Source organism: Bombina bombina, chromosome 5, assembly GCF_027579735.1.
Source record: "Bombina bombina isolate aBomBom1 chromosome 5, aBomBom1.pri, whole genome shotgun sequence".
Taxonomy (NCBI): domain Eukaryota; kingdom Metazoa; phylum Chordata; class Amphibia; order Anura; family Bombinatoridae; genus Bombina; species Bombina bombina.
This window is the reverse complement of record NC_069503.1, coordinates 1020655932-1020683578: the sequence shown is the minus strand read 5'-3', so window position 1 is coordinate 1020683578 and position 27647 is coordinate 1020655932. Positions and strand designations below refer to the sequence as shown.

Below are 27647 nucleotides of genomic sequence, written 5' to 3'. Positions count from 1 at the left end.
TAGTTAATTTATTTAATTAATTTATTGATAGTGTAGTGTTAGGTGTAATTTTAACTTAGGTTAGGATTTATTTTACGGGTAATTTTGTAATTATTTTAACTAGGTATCTATTAAATAGTTATTAACTATTTAATAGCTATTGTACCTAGTTAAAATAAATACAAAGTTGCCTGTAAAATAAATATAAATCCTAAAATAGCTACAATGTAACTATTAGTTATATTGTAGCTTTATTAGGGTTTATTTGATAGGTAAGTATTTAGTTTTAAATAGCAATAATTTATTTAATTATAGAAATTTTATTTACATTTATTAAAAATAGATTTAAGTTAGGGGGTGTTAGGGTTAGACGTAGGTTTAGAGGTTAATACATTTAATATAGTAGCGGCGACGTTGGGGGCGGCAGATTAGGGGTTAATAATTGTAGGTAGGTGGCGGCGACGTTGGGGGCGGCAGATTAGGGGTTAATAAATATAATATAGGTGTCCGCGATGTTAGGGGCAGCAGATTAGGGGTTCATAGGGATAATGTAGGTGGCAGCCGTGTCCGGAGCGGCAGATTAGGGGTTAATAGTATAATGCAGGTGGTGACGATGTTGGGGGCGGCAGATTAGAGGATAATAAATGTAAGGTTAGGGGTGTTTAGACTCGGGGTTCATGTTAGGGTGTTAGGTGTAGACTTAGAAAGTGTTTTCCCATAGGAAACAATGGGGCTGCGTTAAGAGCTGAACGCTGCTTTTTTGCAGGTGTTAGGGTTTTTTCAGCCGTCTCAGCCCCATTGTTTCCTATGGGGAAATCGTACACGAGCACATTTTGCCAGCTTACCGCTACCGTAAGCAATGCTGGTATTACAGGTAGAAGTGGTGTTTAATCGATAAAATTAATAAAATAACTGCACTATACAGTTTTGGGGGCTAAAGTTGGCGGGTGTGGGATGTTTTTTTTAAAAAAAGGGCATTGAAAAGTTCCTTTACATTGTGTTCTATGGGAACTGTGTACACATATTAACACATAAATATATACGTATATATTCATATACATATGTATTTATATTTGCTGCACTACTTGCCCCCTTTGCTGCATTAGTTCTCATGCCCTGTCTCACGGCATGAGAACGAGGCTCCCATATTAGCCTATGGAAGAGCTCTCTCGTGAGTGCAATGCTTACCAGCAATGCCGCATTGCTGTCAACTTGTAATACCAGTACAGATTAGCGTGCTCTCAAGTGAGCTAAAGGTAACTATGTAACGCTACAGGTGAACCTTTTCACCTGTAGCAAAGGAACATTTACATTTGTTTAATAAAAACAAATGTAAATGTTGCATGAACATTCAGTATTTGTTTAATTTAAACTGAAATAAATACCAAATAGCATCGCAGCAGAATTTTCGGAAAACCTGTATAGTTAGTCCGAAAGATTCGGCCAAACAGAATTTTTTGCCCATGCACATTAAAGGGTCATGAAATCAAATTTTTTCTTTCATGTTTCAGATAATTCCAGTTTACTACTATTTTCAGTTTTGCTTCAATCTCTTGGTATCCTTTATTGAAGGAGCAGCAATGCGCTACTGGGAGTTTACTTTGGTAAGCCAATGACAAGAGGCATATATGTGTAGCCACCAATCAGCAGCTAGTTCCCAGCTCCTGTGCCTACCTAGGTCTTCTTTTTAAGAAAGGTTACAAAGAAAATGAAGCACATTACATAATAGAAGAAAATTGGAATTGTTTAAAAGTGTATGTTCTATGTGAATCAAAAAAGAAAAAAATTGGGTTTCATGTCCCTTTAACTACAAGATAGAGATTAACTTCAAGTCTAGAACTGTTTGTCCCTTTTGCTTTAAAGGGACCATAAACACCTTGTAATTACAAGACATGTCTGTTGTGTCGCTATAAAACAACATATCAGCCAATTCTTAACATTTTTAAAACACATTAACATCCTTTTTATTGCAATTACTTATTAATAGCCCAATTCAACCCCATCCATTTTCCTTATTTTGAGAGCCAATCAGGGCTTTAGCCTGCAGACAACAAGGCTTGTCACGACTATTATGTTAGTATAGAGTGCATTGTTTAGCAGTTGTTTTCTCATAACGCCAATTAGGGAAATATATATAGCAGAATTAGCCTTGAGAAGTCAGCAGGCTGCAGTTTAAGATCTGGGAATTAGAAATTACTCAATTTTCAGAGCTAAACTACATGAAAGGGGGGCAAAAAATATTTAAAGTATATTGCAAAGTTGTTTCATTTTAAAACATAGTATATACAAATCTCAAGGTGTTTACTTTCCCTTTAAATACTAGTTAGGGACCTGCTATGTCCCTTTATCATTAAAACTAATTCAAATACCTCATACCTGACTTTGCAGTAGATAACTACAAATTATAATTTATTCACACTTTAAAGATTAAAAGAATTGTATCACATTCCATAGCCAAGTATTCAAATAAATTTACCTGTGTGAGAATTTAAGTGCTGTTCCAGATCTCTTGCATTAGAAAAGCTTTTTGTACACTGTGGGAACGGACATATACTGGATATCTGGTGGGCACTGTCTTCATTTTCCTCTGAATTCTGAACATTTTCTCTTTGCCTTCCACTACAGTAATACATGAGATGAGCTTGCAGGTTCCGCTCACTCCGATACCAAATGCCACATGATTTACAGGGGAATATATCTTCTACAAAAGAAAGAGTAAAATGCATATAATCAATACTATAAATGAGTTAATTAGTCAATGTATAAGTTAATTGATTTTTAATTGATTTTTCTTAATTATAATATATAAAAGAATAATTGTAATATATTGAAAAAAACACATTTAAAGGGACACTCAAGTCAAAATTAAACTTTCAGAAATCAGATAGAGCCTGCAATTTTAAACAACTTTCCAATTTACATCCATTAACAAAATGTGCACAGTCTTTTTATATTTACACTTTTTGAGTCACCAGCTCCTACTGAGCATGGGCAAGAATTCACAGAATATATGTATATGCATTTGTGATTGGCTGATGGCTGTCACGTGATACAGAACAAGTGGAACTAGACATACGGTAACTTTGAAATTTGTCAGAAAAAAATCTACTACTCATTTGAAGTTCAGACTAAGTGCTATTGCATTGACTTTTTATCATACATGTGTGATTATGCAAATCTACTGTATTTACTGGTCCTTTAAAAGAAAGTCATGTATACCAGTATCTAAAATACAGTTTGATTTTATCAATCAGCTAATCAGACTTTGGAATGATTTTATTATTGTTGGTTGGCCATAAATAAAATGGAACAAAGATTAATATTTTTTAGAATATTTAGAAAGAAATGCAACTCTTCATCAGTATCTCAAAATTCTACAACAAGGGGGTTTACAAAGCCCTTTTGTTTTGGGAATATTAGTGCTGACACATGCACTCGTGCTAACCTGGCAAAGGATTTGCTTGTTTTCAGTTAGATCAATTATGCCATCAAACTATACTTCTAGAATAATTTTGGATGAAGCTGTTGACTTATGACTTTTTATGTAGGTTAGACCTTATAAATCTATCTGTGTAAACTAACAATTTATGTAATTTTCTTTATCCTTTGGACTGAGTGGGTCATCCAGATTAAACCCACTCAGCGTTTCCCACTAATACAGATACAGCTGATCTTACCCTTTCCTTCAACATACTCTTGCCGGATTTAAATGGCGGTCAGTATCTTAACTTGTTGTCTATAACCACCAAAGCTACAGTTTGTTTGATATCGTCAAATGATCTCCAAGAGCTACTGACACTAAACTTATCCCTTTAAACCATTTTACGTTTCCTAGGATTAAGATTTTTTTAATCTGCTAAATATTGTGTTCCTCTCTGGTTACTTTGATATTACGAACATGTTGGGTTTTAGATTATTCTTTTGTTAGATAGTAGCTTGTTCATGAAATCATTTGCCAACGTCTTGTTCTCACTACTTATTTGACAACATGCTCTGTCTTCCACCTCACATTTATACTATCATTCCTCCATAACCCTTTTCTCTACTTACTTGCTTATGACCATCTATGGTTCAACTGATCTAATCCTTCTCTGCTGCTCTCCTTCATGCATGATCATGTTTCTCTGGCAGTGGTGTATTTAGTTTTGGTGTTGACCTAGTGACTGGGAAATCTGCTGCCCTCTAAATAGCTTGTATTTGGCCAATGTATATAACAAAACCAGAGGCCAGGGATTGAGAAGCCATGCACCCCAACAAGACAACCAGGTAACATTGATTTGTAATAAAATTAATAAATTTAGAAAGCATAAGACTGAAAAGACATCATGCCATAGAATTTCTCTCACAATTGCCCCCTAAATCCTACTGCCTTAGGCACAGGTCTAGTTGGCTAAACCAAAATACTCCCCAGGCCTCCATTTTCCATTCTAAATTTTGCCCCTCTCACTTTTGTTTAAACTCAGTTGCTCTATATCTCTTTCACTCTCACACACCATACTCTGTCCCTTTCATTTGTCCCCAATGAGTCAGTTAAAGAGTGAAAATAAATGTAAAATGGGAAGGTGTTATAATTTATATTAATAGGCACAACACAAATACAGTATTAAAGGCAGGATAGAAAATTGTAAACAATTATTTAACTAAGCACATTATAAAAATAGCCTTGATAGTTGCTGTCTCAATCTATTTAGTAATCTGCTAGTAATACATTAAAGGGACAGTCTAGGTCAAAATAAACTTTCATGATTTAGATAGGGCATGTAATTTTAAACAATTTTCCAATTTACTTTTATCACCAATTTTGCTTTGTTCTCTTGGTATTCTTAGTTGAAAGCTTAACCTAGGAGGTTCATATGCTAATTTCTTAGACCTTGAAGGCCACCTCTTTTCAGAATGCATTTTAACAGTTTTTCACCACTAGAGGGTGTTAGTTCATGTATTTCATATAGATAACACTGTGCTCGTGCACGTGAAGTTATCTGGGAGCAGGCACTGATTGGCTAGACTGCAAGTCTGTCAAAAGAACTGAAATAAAGGGGCAGTTTGCAGAGGCTTAGATACAAGATAATCACAAAGGTTAAAAGTATATTATAACTGTGTTGGTTATGCAAAACTGGGGAATGGGTAATAAAGGGATTATCTATCTTTTAAAACAATAAAAATTCTGGTATAGACTGTCCCTTTAAATAATGGTTGGTTATTTAATCATTTTCCATGTTTTATTTGAGAACAAGTCTAACACATGCATGTACACCCACAAACATATACATGTACACAAAAATACACATGAACACATACAATCATACACATATGCACACATATGAACACATACAATAACACACATATGCACACACATGAACACACGCATACACACATGCACACATACATATATACAATCACACAAAGATAATCACACACACACATGCACACATACACATATACAATCACACACATATGCACACACATAAGCACACACAATCAAGCTTTAACACATACACATATACAATCACACATAGATAATCACACACACACACACACAAAATCACACATGCACACATACACATATACAATCACACAAAGATAATCCCACACACACATAATCACACATGCACACATACACATATACAATCACACACATATGCACACACATGAGCACACACAATCAAACATGCACACATACACATGTACAATCACACATAGATAATCACACACACACATAATCACACATGCACACATACACATATACATTCGTACACACATGAACACACACAATCACACATGCACACATACGCATATACAATCACACATAATCACACACACACAAAATCACACATGCACACATACACATATACAATATCACAGATAATCACACACACATAATCACATATGCACATATACAATCACACATAGATAATCACACACACACAATCACACATGCACCACACATAAACACACATAATCACACATGCACACATACACATATACAGTCAAACAGATAATCACACACAAATAATCACACGTGCACACATACACATATACAATCACACATAGATAATCAAACACACACACAATCACATACACACATAATCACACATGTACCACACATACACATATACAATCACACACACACACAATCACACATACACATATACAATCACACACACACATATACAATCACACAGATAATCACAAACACACATAATCACAAATGCACAAATACACAATCACACATATACAATCACACACATATGCACACACATGAGCACACACAATCAAACATGCACACATACACATGTACAATCACACATAGATAATCACACACACACATAATCACACATGCACACATACACATATACATTCGTACACACATGAACACACACAATCACACATGCACACATACGCATATACAATCACACATAATCACACACACACAAAATCACACATGCACACATACACATATACAATATCACAGATAATCACACACACATAATCACATATGCACATATACAATCACACATAGATAATCACACACACACAATCACACATGCACCACACATAAACACACATAATCACACATGCACACATACACATATACAGTCAAACAGATAATCACACACAAATAATCACACGTGCACACATACACATATACAATCACACATAGATAATCAAACACACACACAATCACATACACACATAATCACACATGTACCACACATACACATATACAATCACACACACACACAATCACACATACACATATACAATCACACACACACATATACAATCACACAGATAATCACAAACACACATAATCACAAATGCACAAATACACAATCACACATAGATAATCACACACACACAATCACATACACACATAATCACACATGCACACATACCCATATACAAGCACACATAGATCATCACACACACATAATCACACATGCATGTACACCCACAAACATATACATGTACACATACACATGAACACATACAATCATACACATATGCACACACATGAAAACATACAATAACACACATAAACACACACATGCACACATACATATATACAATCACACAAAGAAAATCACACACACATAATAACACATGCACACATACATATATACAATCACACATAGATAATCACACACACACAAAATCACACGTGCACACACACACAATCACACAGATAATTACACACACATAATCACATATGCACACATACACATATACAATCACACATAGATAATCACACACACACAATCACATACACACACAATCACACATGAACACACATAAACACACATGCACACATACAATCACACAGATAATCACACACACATAATCACACATGCACACATACACATATACAATCACATAAATAATAATACACACACACACAATCACATACACACATATTCACACATGCGCCACACATACACATATACAATCACACACAGATAATCACACACACACACACAATAACACATACACATATACAATCACACACACATAATCACACATACACATAGATAATCACACACACAATCACATACACACATAATAACACATGCACACATATGCATATACAATCACACATAGATCATCACACACACATAATCACACATACGCACATACACATATACAATCACACACAGATAATCACACACACACAATCACACATACACATATACAATCACACATGCACACATACACATATACAATCACACACAGATAATCACACACACATACATAATCACACATGCACACATACATAATCACACATGCACACATACATAATCACACATGCACACATACACATATACAATCACACACATATGCACACACATGAGCACACACAATCAAGCATGCACACATACACATGTACAATCACACATAGATAATCACACACACACATAATCACACATGCACACATACACATATACATTCGTACACACATGAACACACACAATCACACATGCACACATACGCATATACAATCACACATAATCACACACACACAAAATCACGCATGCACACATACGCATATACAATATCACAGATAATCACACACACATAATCACATATGCACATATACAATCACACATAGATAATCACACAATCACACATGCACCACACATAAACACAGATAATCACACATGCACACATATACATATACAGTCAAACAGATAATCACACACAAATAATCACACGTGCACACATACACATATACAATCACACATAGATAATCAAACACACACACAATCACATACACACATAATCACACATGTACCACACATACACATATACAATCACACACACACACAATCACACATACACATATACAATCACACACACACATATACAATCACACAGATAATCACAAACACACATAATCACAAATGCACACATACACAATCACACATAGATAATCACACACACACAATCACATACACACATAATCACACATGCACACATACCCATATACAAGCACACATAGATCATCACACACACATAATCACACATGCATGTACACCCACAAACATATACATGTACACATACACATGAACACATACAATCATACACATATGCACACACATGAACACATACAATAACACACATAAACACACACATGCACACATACATATATACAATCACACAAAGAAAATCACACACACATAATAACACATGCACACATACATATATACAATCACACATAGATAATCACACACACACAAAATCACACGTGCACACACACACAATCACACAGATAATTACACACACATAATCACATATGCACACATACACATATACAATCACACATAGATAATCACACACACACAATCACATACACACACAATCACACATGAACACACATAAACACACATGCACACATACAATCACACAGATAATCACACACACATAATCACACATGCACACATACACATATACAATCACATAAATAATAATACACACACACACAATCACATACACACATATTCACACATGCGCCACACATACACATATACAATCACACACAGATAATCACACACACACACACAATAACACATACACATATACAATCACACACACATAATCACACATACACATAGATAATCACACACACAATCACATACACACATAATAACACATGCACACATATGCATATACAATCACACATAGATCATCACACACACATAATCACACATACGCACATACACATATACAATCACACACAGATAATCACACACACACAATCACACATACACATATACAATCACACATGCACACATACACATATACAATCACACACAGATAATCACACACACATACATAATCACACATGCACACATACATAATCACACATGCACACATACACATATACAATCACACACAGATAATCACACACACATACATAATCACACATGCACACATACATAATCACACATGCACACATACATAATCACACATGCACACATACACATATACAATCACACACAGATAATCACACACACATACATAATCACACATGCACACATACATAATCACACATGCTCACATACACATATACAATTACACACAGATAATCACACACACACAATCACACATACACATATACAATCACACACATATGCACACACATGAACACGCACAATCACACATGCACACATACACATATACAATCACACACAGATAATCACACACACATACATAATCACACATTAAAATATATTTTTTTTCATCTGAAACTCAAATGGCCATGCATATTTTATGACACCTACTGTTGACAATAGCTGTAGGCAAAATAGAAGCCATAGCTGCTTGTTGTGGAAGCAACTGTATTGAGTCCAACAAGCGAGCAGGATACATCCCATCTGTAAGAGTCATCTGAGTTGCAGCTTGTAGCCTTGAGTCAAAATCCACAACAAAGGCAACTAGCTCTTCTCCTTCCAAGATTGTTTTGGTTGTTGTGCACCACAGTTGCCCTCCTGAAAAAGCAAAAATTACAGATTATGGTTAATTATTCATGGAATAATCACTGATAATGTTGTATGATTGGAGGATACATTAGTTCCTTTTTTCTGATAGTCCAAATTCCAGTGTATAAATCAGGTCTATAATATATAATCTCACTATTAAATTTTATATATATATATATATATATATATATATATATATATATATATATATATATATATATACAGTATATTAGCTACTACCTATTGCCAACAGGTGCATAAATATAAAAAGGACAGAACTTTTAAAATGTAAAAATCTTTTCATAAGAAAATAACAAAACGATTTACAGGTGATACATTTATGATATAAATTAAAATGCCATGGAATTATGCACTTTAAAATTAATTTTCAATTTACTTTATTTATAAAATGTACTTTGTTTTCTTGGTAGCCTTTATTTAAAAAACTTACCTAGGTAGGCTTGGGAGCAGCAGTAAACTCATGAGAGTTAGCTGGTCAATAGTGGCTAATGGATATATACTGTATATTTGCATCTTGTCATTGGCTCACTAGATGTGTTCAGTTAGCTCCTAGTTCAGTTAGCTCTGGAGCTGACTTTAACTATGTGTTTAACCTCACAGCCCTATGCAGGCAAAAGTGTAATAATAAAATATATTGACACATTAGAGCATTTTCTTTTTTGCACTATTTTACCCCTTTAGAGGAATTCTAGTGAAATAATAAATTACTCTAGTTCAATAGAATATTTTATTTTTAAACATTTGTTTCATGCAAATGGGTTAAATACAAACTCAAGGTTGGGATCTGTTCCACTGCAGAAGAAGGTAAAGTTGGAGAGCAAATAATCACTGACCATCTAAGTGTGCTTTGATTATATTTTTAACGCGTTTCAAAGAAACATAATTTAAAAAAAAACATGTTTTTTTTTCTTTTACTATAGAATGACCCTTTAAAGGGATACTAAACCCAATTGTTTTCTTTCACGATTCAGATAGTGCATGCAATTTTAAGCAACTTTCTAATTTACTCCTATTATCAATGTTTTTTGTTCTCTTGCTATCTTTATTTAAAAAGCAGGAATGTAAAGCTTAGGAGTCGGCCCATTTTTGTTTCAGAAACTGGGTTATGCTTTCTTATAGGTGGCTCCTTAGCTTTACATTCCTGCTTTTTAAATATAGATAGCAAGAGAACGAAGAAAAATTGGTAATACGAGTAAATTAGAAAGTTTCTTAAAATTGCATACTCTATCTGAATCATGAAAGGAGACAATGGGGTTTAGTGTCCCTTTAACCCAACTACTGCCTGCAATATGTATAGCTTTAATTTGTTGGCATTTATGTGAAAATAAAGGTGTTTTTAAAATTTTAAGCAGCTGGAGACTTTACTTATCTCATATGTTGATGGGCATTATAAGTCTCCTCCGTAGACTGCTACACAATTGTGTGCTGTTTCCAAAGTTACATTTTGCAATATCTATACTAAAATATCACAGCACAGTTTGCCTACACAAGAATTCAGGAAGAGCACCTAAAGCAAAACCTGGGTAGCGCGTGTTGATTGGTGGCAACATTTAGACACCAATCAGAAAGTGCTACCCAGATGCTGACCCAAAAATGGGCCTGCTCCTATGCTTATATTCTTGCTTTACAAATAATTAGGAGAAAGTTAGAAAGTGGCCTACAAATGTCTGGTCTATCTGAATCATGAAAGTTTAATTTTGACTAGACTATTTCTTTAAGGGATTATCAAACCCAATATTTTTCTGTCATGATTCATAGAGAGAGTACAATAAATTTACAGTTTACTTTTCTATTATACATTTTGACTTTGTTCTATTTTTCATCTTTTATTGAAGAGAATACAAATTTACTCATTTGAGGTATTTAGAATAAAAACAAAGTAGAAATAAAACATCAAATTAAATCTGGAAACTGAAATTGTCATTCTTAGCATCTCCAATCACTGCAAATGATGACACTGAGGAGTTTTTTTTTTATTTGCATTTAGCAAAGTATATTGTCTGATGTATTAATGAGAGGAATCTAGAAGCTAATTTGTTAAACTTGTTTAGACAGAAATAAAAATCACTACAATGCTGTTATCTATAATTCCAGACATAGGTATAAATCCATATCTGTTTTGGCTCGAATAATACACCATACTTTCTAGTTTACATTTTTGTGTATGTGGCACATAGATGCTGTATTCACTATGCAAGTGAAAAGTGTATCCATTTTGATAAGTAATATTGCTGTGTTTATCATACAAGATAACTGCCTTTTCAACTTCACTTCATTTTTCTCCTCAAAGAGATTATAGTTTTAAAACAAGTTGTTACAGGAATCTGCTACAAGAGATAAGGCCAGAAGATATTCTATAGTTAAATTGCAAATTTTGGACATTGTTTTACAGAAATCCTGAATTAATTAATTAGGCATTACTGATTGCTTGCAAAGATGAGAAAAAATAATTTACAATATTTTTTTACACACAATATGAATCTATCTTAAATACTACATTATTAATTGGCAATTAAGCATATTATAACCTATACAACTTGGTATTACATTATCTTTCTAAATTGAAGCTTAAAGGGACAGGAAACCCCACATTTTTCCATCATGATTCAGATAGAGCATACTATTTTATACAACTTTCAAATTTACTTCTATTATGAATTTTGCTTCATTCACTTGTTATCCTTTATTGAAGGAGCAACAATGCACTACTGGGAGCTAGCTAAACACATTGGTAAGCCAATAATAAGAGCTATATATTTACAGCCACCAATCAGCAGCTAGATCCCAGCTCCTGAGCATATCTAGGTATTCTTTTCAACAAAGGATATCAAGATACAAAGCAAATTAAAACTGGAAAGTTGCTTAAAATTGTATTCTCTATCTGAATAATGAGTTTCATGTCTATTTAAATATCAATAAGAAAAATTTGTTCAAATGTAAATAATAATTTAAAAATAGTAATAATGCAGTTCTTACATTCTGAATCAAAAGCAAAGACATATGATATATCATACTGCCATAGTAGAAGGATTGAATAGGGGAAGTTCATTGGGGCTAAACATTCCTCAGACGACTTTAAGGGACACTAAACATCTTGTAACTACAAGACAGTTATGTTATCTCGCTATAGCTATACATATATACATATGAACCAAGTGTAAACATTTTTAAAACAAATTAACATCTTGTCTGTTATAATTATTTTCCAAAAACCAAACTCCGCCCATTATTTACCCTATTTGGAAGAGCCAATCTGGGCTCGGGTCTGCAGAAAACAAGGCTAGCCAAGATAATTAAAGGGACACAGAAACCAAATTTTTTCTTTTGTGATTCAGATAGAGCATGAAATTTTAAGCAACTTTCTAATTTACTCCTATTATCACATTTTCTTTATTCTGTTGGTATCTTTATTTGAAATGCAAGAATGTAAGTTTAGATGCCGGCCCATTTTTGGTGAACAACCTGGGTTGTCCTTGCTGATTGGTGGATAAATTCATCCACCAATAAAAAAGTGCTATTCAGAGTTCTGAACCAAGAAAAAAGCTTAGATGCCTTCTTTGTTAAATTAAGATAGCAAGAGAACGAAGAAAAATTGATAATAGGAGTAAATTAGAAAGTTGCTTAAAATTGCATGCTCTATCTAAATCACGAAAGAAAAAAATTGGGTTCAGTGTCCCTTTAAATATAAAGTGCCTTGTTTTGTAGTTGTTATCTGCTGAAGCCAGCTAAGGAAAGATGTGTAGCAGGGTTAGCCTTGGGAAATGTGCTGTGTGCATTTTCAGTTCTGAGAAGCCAGTCACATCTATTTAGAATAAGTAAGGGTACGCAACTGAAACTGATGTATTCAATTTAAATTTAAACAGTTTCATTTTCCATGCTTTCTAGGTAAAAATGGTAACTTGACTTGCTGCTTTTTATGTGAGTTATTTTAAGCACAATCTCCTTTTAAAAAATGCCTGGTCTTCTTAAAAAAAATATGATTTGTGTAGGTAATATACAAATCAATTTAATTGAAGTTTAAGAGCAAAGAGGGTAAACACAAATAAACCCCCCCCATAAAAATGACAATAAAAAGAGGTTACATGGCTCAACTATGACAGGGCTAGTTCTACTTCAGCTGTACACATCATTATATCTTCATCATCATTTTTAGTTTTCAGCTCCATTAGGTATAATATACTTAAAGGGCCATAATAGTAAAAAATTCCTTGCTCTGATCCGAGCATGTGATTTTATGACTATAAACCCTGCTCTACTGTTTGTTTAACCCCCACAAAGGGGTTAAACACAAAGTAGAAGTGCTGCTTGAGATCCGCGGTACCAAGCGGAACTTTCACTGATCCAATCAGCATCGCTAGTCACACAAGACAGATGTGCAACTAGTGCTGTTTATCGGATCAGTGGTGTGTTCCGTCCGGGACCAGCAGTGTACTGTGTGTCTCGAGCAGCACTTCTACTGTGTGTTTAACGCCATTGCAGGGTTAAACAAACTTTAGAACAGGGTCAATAGTCATAAAATTACATGCTCTAATGGATTATTATGGCACGTTAAGTGTATTACACCAAATGGAACTGAAATCTAAAAACACTAGCAAATCCCTTTAAGTAAATCTATGATTCGATATTCAACAATGAGAACAACTAGTGCTTAAAGGGAAACTGAACCCAATTTTTTTCTTTTGTGATTCAGATAGAGCATGCAATTTTAAGCAACTTTCTTATTTACTCCTATTATCAAATTTACTTTATTCTCTTGGTATCTTTATTTGAAATGCAAGAATGTAAGTTTAGATGCCGGCCCATTTTTGTGAACAACCTGGGTTGTCCTTGCTGATTGATGGATAGATTCATCCACCAATAAAAAAGTGCTGTCCAGAGTACTGAACCAAAAAATAGCTTAGATGCATCTTTTTCAAATAAAGAGAACAAGAGAACAAAGAAAAATTGATAATCAGAGTAAATTAGAAAGTTGCTTAAAATTACATGTTCTATCTGAACCCCGAAAGAAAAAATTTGGGTTCAGTGTCCCTTTAATGGATATACAATGTATATTCAGAGGCTTGAATAATATATAAATGGTTTCTTGAAAGTTCTTTGTTGATGCATTAAAATGCACAAATTAGTACAACCAGCTGGAATCACACAGTGTCTGCAATGAAAATTATTTAAAAAAATAACTCTGCTTGTCTACAAATATTTTTTTTAACTTTTTGCTTGCCTTTTAGTTTGATAAATAATTGTATGTATATATATATATATATATATATATATATATATATATATAAATATAAATAATTGTGTCACTTCATTCTCCGGACTCTGTGTTCTCTGCTATGTTTATAATCAAGATTTTTTAAGCAAACAGATCTGGTTCCTCGCAGGAAGCTTATCAATTTTGCTAGTAATTGCTGTCAAAAATACAGTGAAGTGTACTGCAAGTTTTGATAATAAAGGATGAAATCACAGTTCAAACTTGATTACGTTTTGGAAATGTAAGCTGCTCTTACAAGAATTGAGGGTCTTAAAATATCTCTGCAATGCCAAAATTTTCACGTGCACTTTTCATTATTTTAAATAAATCAGTGTCTGTACAATGTCACATAGCTCTTTGCTGATAAACTCTAATTAAGATTAAGACAAGCTTTTTGGAAAAAATCCCATCATTAGCAAACATGATAAACACAAATATTCTCCCAGCTTGTCAACGAAGAGCAATTCAATACCCTAACATGGCTATCTGTTGCTAGGTTACAAAACTGACAAAGCTTCAATTATCTTACATTTTGTAAGCATACCTATGGAGTAGACACAAATAGAGTTAGTATATGAAAAGCATTTCATTTTTTATATTTTGTTTTCCATTCATAGCTTTTACAATGGAAAATGAGTTTTAAAATCCATAAAATCATGAACATAAATCTGTCCAATATAATTGTAACTAAGTAATATTTTTCATTCACAGCACTGTGATTTCTAAGGATAAAATGGAAGAACTCTCAAACAGTACACTATAGTTAGTTCTTAGGCAGTGTATGTTAAAGGGATATTTTAAGAAATTTGTTATACATGTATCAGAAATCAGTCATTATACAAAAAAATAGCTGGAAACAAAATGTTTTTAAACAATTTATAAGTAACATCTAGCAAAATGTCTATTGCTTTGCAGTCCAGAATTAAAAACAACCTCTTGTATGTTGTTTATCTTATCTCCATTCTTGTGGCCAATTAGAAACAGATATAAATGAACTTAGGTAAATATCAAGCAATCACTTTGCAGCATGCAGGAGGCTCAAGGTTGTGAATTCCATGGAATACTGCACATTCTAGCCACTCTCAGGGCCAAGGTAAAACTCACACTTTCTGAAAGTACTAAAAACAAATAAGCAATTGTATTGTAAAGTTTTTCATTGTGCACAATAATAACTTTTAACTTTTCTGAGTGTTATGATGGATTAGCCCCTTAACAACTGCACTTTTAGGGGTTTAATAGTACCAGTCTCGCCAACAGTGACAATGCCACAGTATGTATTAATGCCTCAGGCAGTCAGCGAGACCAGCGCTTCTACAGCCCTGGAAGATCATTGCAACAGGCAACGTAAGTCTGTATCGTCCACGCTTCTCTCACAGGATTCTTGAATACCCAAGCTTCAAGACAAACAAGATGCAGAGCTTTACTAACCTGCACTTGTAACATGTTTAAATAGGAGAATGGCTTCAAAGAGAGCAGTAACTGTGCTATTCTAGTTGTGGTCAGCAGTTTAATGTCCCTTTAAATACAAATCTTCTAAATCCTTAAAAGTAATAATCCCATAAATTAAAAGAACTGAAAAGCTGATGAAAAGAATCTTACATTTACCATAAGAATATCATGGTAAATGTATATTTAAGAGAAAAGGCACCAGGCAGAGAAAACATATAGGTCCAGATTACAAGTAAAATTTAGTGATTTTGGTCGCTCATCAACACTACTAGATGTAAACTTTTAATTTGCACAGATTTGTGTGAGTATGACAAGTTTGGATACTGTGACCATGGAATAATGGAATGCGCTTTCAAAAAAACAAAAAAGAACGAACGCTTATTGCTCGCGTGCTAACCCGACACCGCGTTAGACCCACTTCACTCAACCCGACACGAGTTATGAATATTTAACATTCCAATGTTCTTCACATAGAAGATGTTCTTTTTATTTCTAAATATAAATATATACAGCTATATACTGTATGTATATATATATATATATATATATATATATATATATATATATATATACACACACAGATAAATATATAGGAATATATATTTAAAAATACAAAGAACATTTTCTACTATGTGGAAGAACATTGGAATGTAAAATATTTACAGTAAATACACAGTAAAACACATTTTAAAATTGAATAAAAAAATCATTGTTTATGTTGTAAGGTATTTGAGTGGAAATGGCTCCATAGTGTATATGTGTATATGTGTTATATGTGTATACATGTATGTTACAGAGCAGTAATGCACTGAGCTGAACACAGCTGTAATTGGCGTCTATGGAGATGTGCTTTCTCTGACAGGCTGCTTCACAGCTGACCTTAAAGGGATATAAAACTCAAAATTTTTATTTTATGATTCAGATAAAGCATACAATTTTAAACAACTTTCCAATGTACTTCTATTATTAAATCTTGTTTATTTTCTCATTATCCTTTGTTGAAAAACAGAATTTTAAGCTCAGGAGTGTGCACGTGTCTGCAGAACTATATAGCAGACGTTTTGCAATAGTGTTATACATTAGCAAGAGAACTAGATGGCAGTAAAATTGGAAACTTTTTTAAACTTATATTCTCTATATGAATAATTAAAGAAACATTTTGGGTTTCATGTCCCTTTAAACATGGGGGTTAAATTAGGGTTGGATTAGAACATTTTCATATTGCAGCTTTATATCCCTTTAATTTATCCCTCAACTCCAGCACCTTTTCACTGAGGATAATAGTGCAGTGACTTTCCCAATGTATGAGATCTGCGGTGTCTAAAGCAAATTTAGCAGTATGGAGTAAGTCTGTTTTGCTTTATGAAGGCCAATAATCCTTTGTTTTTGGGTTGTTTCAGTCCAGTAGAAAAAGCTCAATTCAAACAGGTGTTAAGGAAAGAGAAATATAGTTGAGTTGCAACTAAAAAATTGTGGGAGACATTTGAGTGGCAAATATTCTAGAAGATTTGAAGGAAATTACAATATAAATATGTTTGTGGCAGTGTATAGGACTTTTGGGAACCGTGTTGGAATGATAAAAGTAATCACAGGTGTTCCGGGCTCACAGATTGATAATCGCACTATAGTGATGCCGTATAACTGCTGAGATGAATGCACAATTAATAATCTAGATTCTAGAAGTAAACTTTAGTTTCTAGCAGAACCACACTTACAAACCAGTTTAAAGACAGACAACTTGTATTCAAGATTTAAGAAATATTAGAGATACCACAGTTAAACAAAAAAATGAGGCTGAAACAAATTAAAATCTGAACTCTTAACCTCACAAGCTGAAATTCAAGAAATACATTTTTTCCAAAGGTCAATTTCAGTGGGCTTTGAAATCCTGCAAATTGCAAAGAGTCAGACAAAACAACTTCTACTGGAATTTAAAATGAAACTGGTGCAAATATACAGTAACTAATAGGGCTATTTTTACCACACTGAAACAAAGTGATTATCTCTCAGCACGACAGCATGTAAGTGAAGAACAACATTGTACAAGTATGCAATACACATGTTTTAATTAGGCATAAGTGTCTGAAGTTTCTAAACCCTATCTTGTTTTCATTTATTCTTTATTACTCATTATATCACTTTCCATTTTTGGTCTTTTTCATTTGCTCTCTTTATTGCTCTAAGGATCATTTTGTATTTGGCCTTTTTATTCTTAACTATTTCAATGTTATTAAATCTTCTTTTATTATTATTCTTAAGAAAACTTTTCTGCAAAATAACCTGCAGACAAAAAAACGGCATGTATAGCATGATTTTACTTATTTGGGTCAAGATTACAAGCGGTGCGCATGTTGAAAGTAAATGCAACGGCACGAGTGACTGAAGTCTTCGCGTAAAGGTTTAGGGCTATTAAAAAGTTGCACCAAACACAACATAAATACAATAAAATAAATTGTTACACTTATATATATATATACACTATGTAATAAAAAATACTCATATAAATATAAAAAATAATTATAAGGGTTAAAAGGTATATGGTATATAACAAGGTATTTGACTGGAAAGGGCTATAATGGATATATACATACATACATATACATGTCTAAATATGTGTATGTATATATACATATGTATACATGTATATACATTTATAAATATATACATGTATAAACATATATATATATATATATACAAATGTATACACATATATATTATATACTTTGGAGCCCTTTCCACTCAAATACCTGAAAATATGAAAAAGCACTTTAATTCAAATGTAATATGTAATAATGTGTTTTACTGTGTATTTTCTGTAAATATTTTACATTCCAATGGCCTTCACATAGGGGAAAATGTTCTATGCTTTTTAAAATAAATATTCCTAAATATATCTGTATAAAAATATACCTTTATATATTGTATTATACATATATCAAGTTCAGGGTTTACAAATAAACTTCTTTACAAAAAGGTGTCTGATTCATGGAGACCCATTTATCAAGCTCTGTATGGAGCTTGTGGGCTGCTGGTGCAATGCTGAATATGGAGAGCGTATTGCTATCCGCATTCAGCGATGTCTGTCGGACCTGAGCCGCACTGTCGGATCAGGTCCGACAGACATTTGATAAATAGGCCTCATTGAATAGACTTTCAATAGAGGTGCATAACTTTATCCACGGAATTAATTAGGCTTGATGAACTTTTGCTGTCAAAATCTAAGTTTCTATAATGCTAGACAAGTAAAAAAGATAACAAATAACATATATGGTTGATTTTATTTGATTCACACTTACAATTAGCCAAAATATTCAAATGTGTTAATAAGGTCAACACAACATATTTATTTACTTCCTTTAGTCATTTAACCATCAGTTACTCAACCCCTCAAGTTTTAATTCTCTTTAGCACCTCCTGTTATACCATAATGCTGAATACTGATCTATTGTGAAAGATTTTTTTCTAATGGCATCTGGTTTTCAATAGGAACCTTGACTTAAATAAGACTTTAACCATCACAATTATATTATTATAAAGTCATTTTGTTCCCTTGGGATTTATTATACAAATGCACATTACGTTGTAAATTGATAAATCATCATAAAACAAGCAAACAACTCTGGTGTTAAACAGCTAGGTAAGGTCCATGGGAAACCCAAAGCATTGCATACAGAAATGTATTCAGTTGGTAACATAAAGAAACCAAAAACAAGTGAAATGCTTAGGGAATTCAGTGTATGTTACAAAACCTAAATAAGCCTACTGGCAACATGGAAGCATTGGTGACACTGGGGCTAGTCTGTATCCAGAAATCTAACCTAGTTTTCTGATACAATTTAGGTCTTTTTAACCACCACAGGAACAGATTGTCATACCTTACAACAAAATACATTATACACAATAAAGGAAAGCTTATGTTATATCCACTTCATTTACATCACTTGGTTGTGATAAAAACAATGGATTTGCTAATAGCTAAAAGTCATTAAACATTTACTATGGAAAATCATGTTCTATTTCATTATATGATAGCTCAGTGGTTAAAGGGCCACTGTAAGTAAATATTTTCTATGCCTGTTACTAACTAACTACCCCAAATACGCTTTTTATCAATATCATTTCACTAACATATCTCTACCATATATCAGAAATCTTGTCTGCAAATTTAATTGTTTTCCAAACCCACTCCGTGGGTATCCTTTGCTCTGTACCAATCCGTTTACAATACCTAGGTTTCAAAATGGCGCTTTAAACACAAAGTTATTGGTTTAAGTATTTTGAACACACAGTGCTGAAAATAGTGGGCAGGATAACGTGACATAATCGGCGAATAAAAGATATAACTTTTATAACATTATGAAACTTCGTTTTGGAGAAAATATAGGTCAGTAGGTTTTAATTAATGTTTATTAACTTTAATATGTTAGTTGTTTAGCTTAAAAATTATAACAGAAAGTAATCCTTTAAGACTACATTCCCCAAAATATCTATTCAAACCAGATTTTCATATTTAAGTCCGAAGAATGCCAACTCAGCTTACCTACTTTCTAAGGTTGATAAATCAAACACTATTTAAATAGATCTGTAATAATAAATAGATTATTATTATTATTAATAATAATAATAATAATAATAATAATAATAAAAATAATTTTAAAATTCTGAAATTAGTTATAGCATTTTATTATTTCAGGAAACTATATATTTAACCCTGTATATGGTTTAAATACAGTTAAACTTCTCATCAAGAGCCAACATATGTTGCTGCTCCTGAAAAGAACATACCATGAGCCAACTAGGGGCAGTATCTGCATGTAGCCACCAATCACACACCACTAAACCCATTATGGGTTGGGGGACTTTTAAGGACCCAACATATGCAGCACTATTGAGTGCTTTGTCTATGTGAATGCTATTTTTCTGCTTTTTATCAATTGTTTAAATGTCATTACCCTATGATATGCCTTCCTGTTTATAGTTATTTTAAAATGTATAACCATCCACTTGTAATACCACATTGTCCATTATTCTTGAGCAAGACCGAGCCCAAGATAACGTACCTTGTACTATCAATTGTGTTACACTTGTAACCACGCTCATAGTTGTCATTTGTGTACTGATAAAATGCTCTTAAGAATAAGAGCACTATATTATTGCATTATTTCCCTTTATATTGATTAATAATAGCTATAATTTATTAATTGCCAATAAACACTTCCCTGTGTATTTGAGCACATTTGGTGGGTAGTAGAAACTCTCTAAATCATTTATAAAATTACAGTTCTAAGTTGCATTATTGAGTAAACAATGGATAAAACACATGAAGGCTTGGAAATCCAATCACCGCACAGTGATTTAAAACTAAGTACTAATCTACAACTGGACAAAACAGTACAATTCTTTTAATTTAATTTTGTTTTAAGTGTTTGAAACATTTTGAGCTAATTAAAGCTCCTTCCCTTTTTTGGATGAGCAAAAAGCCAATACGCAGATTCCTCATTATGCATTAACACACCACATATATCTATATGTAACCACATTGTTTGATAAAAAAAAATATAATGGATTCATATTCAATACTGTTGAAATTCTTGACAGTGTAGTAGTGGATGGAAAAGAACTTATAAATTATGTGTGCCCCTTCTTTGAAAAATGCTTCGGAGGTTTCTTTGTGCACTGGCAAATACAGTAGGAATATGAGGTATTGTGTGTATCCTCCTGCACAGCACCTGATAAAAGAATAAAGAACTGTGACATATTCTTAAAACAATAGAGGAATTAAAAAGAAACAATGAGCCAGCTGCTTCATTAATACAATCAAAAGAGAACCCGGCTCACAGGAGTCCAGATAATTAAGCATTGGTGTTTAAGACCTTCTTTCTATAAAATTACTTAAAAAATGCGTTAACCAGTTCATATTTGCTAAGATACATATATGTACTCCTTTACTTTTGACTCTTCGGATTTCTACATCATGCCAATTCATGCTTTGTACAGGTTTACGGATAAAATACATTTGAAAAATGATAAAACAATAAATCAAAGTGATTTGTAAATTGTATTTTCATCTTGCTGAATAATTCTCACTTTTCTTTGTTTGGAATGTTCACCGTTTATGTTGAGCTTTCACTGCTGTCACTCAAATATTTTGTAATGAAACCAGATCAACAAATGTTAAAAGGGATATGAAACTCAAAAATATTTTTGTGTGATTCAGACAGAACATACCATTTTAAAACAAGTTTATAATTTACTTCTATTATTAAATGTTCTTTGTTCCCATTATATTCTTTGTTAAAGAGATACCTAGGTAGACATCAGGATCATTACATGACAGGCAATAGTGCTGCTATCGAGTGTTCTTGCAAATAGATACCATTCTTGCAAAACTGCTGCTATATAGTGCTCTGAAAATGGGCAGGCTCATAAGCATACATCCCTGCTTTTCAACAAAAGATACCAAGAGAAAGAATAAAAAATGATAATAGAAGTAAATTAGAAAGTTGTTTAAAATTGTATGTTCTATCTGAATAATGAAAGAAAAATTTTGGGTTGCATATCCCTTTAATGTGCATAAAAAAGAGAACATTTTAAAGGGGCATGGATTGATTATTATTATCAGGTATTTGTAGAGCACCAACAGATTCTGCATTCACAGATGCTCATAAGGTTGCAGAGGACCGTGTTGAAAATGCAAGACCATGTTCAAAATTCGATGAGCATCACTTCACTTATCATTAGTGGCTGTTCCTGTTATTAACATCTATAGTTCTGTGTGCCCAATTCCTGATATCTCTCTATCAAACGTGAACTGATAGCAACATGGAAAATAATAATTACAATAATAAGGGGCGGAGCCAGCACCAGAGCGATAGGTCGCACAGACACAGAGCTCCTGAAAATATATCCAAATATTTTCTAAATAATATAAATATCTTACTTTTGGATTTTTTGCTACTACAGAGGTGGAAATTAATCTGTGATGCCTCATTCCACTCTTAATAATACCAACTAAGCAGATATTGACTTTTTTTCTTTCCTGTGTGGCCAAGAGGAGGCCTACCCTAGAGATCTGCATATACACCGAGGAGCTTTCGATAAGATTCAAGGAACCTGCAAATTGGGCAATTATTCTTTGAATGAGGCACTGATTACAGGTAAAGGCGATCCAATGGAACCTAAGCCTAGTTTCCCCTGAAGTTAGTTCCCGGTAACCAAAATGGAGCCCCATATTCTACTACAGGCAATCGGTTGCGTACTGCGACAACATCAAGAAGACTTCATAGCTCAGATTGAGGCCGTGTTTCATCTCCCTGTCTCATATGCTCCGGCCACGCTTTATAGAGACAACACTACCAGCAAGCCTTGTAACGGCATGGCTTCGGGACTCCCGCGGTCTCTGCCATGTGAGACAACAGATTTCCAAATACAGAGGTGTACTGCATTACTGACGAAGGATGGCCATCTTCTGGCCTGTCTCAGAGCGCCGTATCAAGTTTAGACTCTGCCGGTATATGTTTGACAGTGGGGAGGTCTTTGGCTTCACGGAGGCATTTCGAGGAGGAAGAGAGCCAAGTATTCTGTGGGAACTCTCTTATGCTCCGTAGCAGCATGCATTTTATTGCCAGCCTTGGTGACACAGGAAAATAGACCAGATTTCCTGGTTTTTTTTTGCTTGCATGTGCAGGTATACCCTTGAAGATTGACTTACTCTGCCTTAGCCTCTCTTGCGTATTGTCGACTAAGCGGTATGACTCTCATGGAGTTAATCGGCTCCACGGACATTTCCCTATCTTGGCACGAGACAGCCTTAAAATAGGCATTGGCTAAACTTGTTACTGGACTGCACTTCGCTATTTTATTTGCCTAGCAGCTGACTAGCTGTGAGGATGTTTTTGGTAATGAACACTGTGACTTTTCTTTTTATGTTAGTCTAGTTAATAAATATCCTTATAGTTCAAACTGGTTCATTTTATACATATCTTTTAGAGCCAAACTGTTATTGATTGTAAAATTCGAGCTCAACTTTATATTGTTTTGTTGGTCATGACTTATAAACCTAGGAGTCCCACTGCATTACATTACATCATATTATCGAAATGTTATTTAAAGTTTGCTATGTAGATTAGCTTCCCCCCTATCTAATCTACCTACACTAGAATATGGGTTGCCGCAGAGACTATGGGTTTACAGATTGAAGGTATGAAACCTGTTCCACCTTACACATTACATTTTAAAAAAAAATATATTGTTTCACCAGATCTTTAGCATTGACCACCCACTGATCACACATGGACCCCTTAGTAGCAGTTATCAATTTCTATTAGCTCACAGATGTAGGGTACACCCAGATTATAATCGCACCATGTCACAACCCGCCACTACTATACGGATTTGTTGATTATAGATCCCTGTATATATCCCTGGTGTTCTATCTTGTTTTGGCGGGGGAGCTAGGCTGCCAGCGGCCGGGCCAGTTAGGCTCACCCGCCGCAGATAACTTCCCCACAATACTTCAGGGATTCTATCAACATACACATTGGTCGAGGGAAACCCATCCAGGCCATCAATCTTATTTTATAACTGCAAATAACAGGCCTCTTACGAGGACATATATAGGCTGATTTTCGCTAAGCAATAATAAAATGCTTATATTCCATAATTTAATCCCACACTGAGATTCTGACAGTTATAATTGAAGCTGGGTTCCAGTTTAACCATACTCATCCTGATTGGGATTGTTTGTTTGTTCTTGAAGCTAGTTCATAATGTTACCCTTTTTCTTTAATGTGTGATATAGCGTGTAAACCTAATAACCCATGGACGTGGTCGCTGGTCTTGTAAGGTGATGTGTAGTCTGGCTGTGAAACACTTGTTAGCCTACTAGGGTGGGCTGGTCCCACTTTGTTATTCCTACTCATGGTTTCTACATGAACTATTTCTAAGCAAATGGCTTAGACTTTAAGGTTCCACCATGTCAGACATGTCAATAGCCCAGTTTGCAATCAATTCCTCCATGCCTTCCTGTTAGCAACCCATGCACTTATGAGCTTAATATTGTAGTTTGCTTTCTTCTGAGTCATGATATAATAAACCACCCATCGACCTACCACAATTAAACAATCACCTCCCCCCTCCATAAAATGTACCTCCATGTTGTTGTAGAGGGCTAACTAAGCGGTTTATCTTTTCTATACTGCAACCTTAATAATAATAACTCACCCTAATAGCCCAGAATCAGAAGGCTTAGGCTCTTTCTTATCTAATATTTTCAATCTCTATAAGTTATAAGCTACACATTTTATCTAATTACTGTGTCACTCTGGGCTTCAGAATGATATTACTTACACCCATTATGTTAACAACCTTTTCAGTTATTTAGAAACTGTAATATCCTTGCGATGTTTTTTTACACTCTCAAATTAACAGGTTGTCTATGTTTAGTTTATATCTGATGTCTACCATGTTATTATATTTCCCTATGCAATTTTTATATAAATAATTAGACCCAAGTGGTCTTAAGATGTTTACTGGGGGAAATATTTCTATGACAAAAATGGAAAACATGAGGTTCAGCTTTTGAATATCTAAATGTTTGGATATTGCATCAGATTGGATTGCAAACATTTCCTAGGACACTTGATACATTTTTGTTCTACATATTTGTGGCTCCATAGGAGCGGGTATAGTCAGTGTATGGATAATTTAGAGGCCTGTTATAAAGTATTAGTGTGATGTGTCCTATACCTTACTGATGACAATTGTCTGTATGCTTCTTTGAGAACCTCAATAAAAATTATAAAACAAAATAACATAAATAATTACAATAATAATTAGTTGCTGGCCGTTTGCATTCCACCTACACTTAAAGCCGATGATCTAAAGTTCTCTGGGCTTGTGAGATTCTATAAAAAATCTTGCCAGTACTATGAAGCCACAGTTTTAATTCTATAAAGGCAGTTTTTACCTTGAGAGCAGAGTGTCTCGCGAACGAGTGTTCCCTGTTCTATGTAGTGCATACGTTATAAAAGGACTCACAAGAAAATCAGAATATAAAAAAATATATATAAAACAAATAAATTAACTATTAAAATATGCAGTAAAATATGTATTTTTTAATCACATTAAAAATCATAACAATACTGTTCCCAAAAGTATTTCATGGAAAATTTTAAATTCATATTAAAATTATGCAGGAAAAAAACTATATAAGGTGCATTGAAGAAATTGTAATAAAACTAAGCTGTAAAGTGAGTTTTCCCAACTCTACCAGTGGGCTGAACAGGGGTATTTCATGGGAGTAGCTGAAATTTCCCCTTCAGGTCTGGTGTAATAATCTAAACATTTTCCCCTGCAGTCTTGCTGTTTTTTCTCGCAAACTAAAAGTTGGTAAAATGTTGTCAAAATATACAAAACACGTATTGCCCTAGTAGAAAAATACATGTATAGGAAAATAGAGACAATTCAAATGGACTATGTGCTAAAAGCAATGCAATCTGATATATATTGGCAGCAGGAACGCTCTTCTCTTTTTTTGCATATAACAGTATGGAGTGATTTTGTTTCTTGTGAAAATGTTATGTTAGTCCAATAAAAAAGGTATCATTGCATACTGCTAGAATATGGGTAATAATATGGCAGATAAAAGACAGCACTCTCTGGTCTTAAATACAAACAAAAGTTTTATTGCGGTGACGTTTCGGGGAATACTCCCCTTCCTCAGACCAAAGTAGAATACAGTGAGCCAAACATTTATACATATACATGAGCCCCTCCCCCTGTGAAAAAAACCGCCAAACCTTGTTGCTAAGCAACAACTGTCTGGCAGGTAAACAACTAGACAAAGTGTATACAGTGAAATAAATAACTAGCTACATATTTGCAAATAAACCGAGTATACACATACACAAAAGGCCACACACCTTGCATCTTAACAGCTAGCATCAGGATTTACATAAGTCTATTATAAA

At 33.9% G+C, this 27647-nt stretch overlaps 1 protein-coding gene across 1 annotated transcript in view; it reads right to left on the bottom strand.

The window, feature by feature from the left end:
• The window catches only part of ZFPM2 (zinc finger protein, FOG family member 2), a 542864-nt gene that overhangs the window by 5728 nt on the left and 509489 nt on the right, over positions 1-27647 (bottom strand). Inside the window, exons 6-7 of the mRNA XM_053713191.1 lie at positions 9759-9965; positions 2456-2680 (exon numbers count right to left, since the gene is read on the bottom strand). Of these exons, the coding sequence (XP_053569166.1) occupies positions 2456-2680; positions 9759-9965 (432 nt within the window). The remainder of the gene's footprint in view (positions 1-2455; positions 2681-9758; positions 9966-27647) is intronic.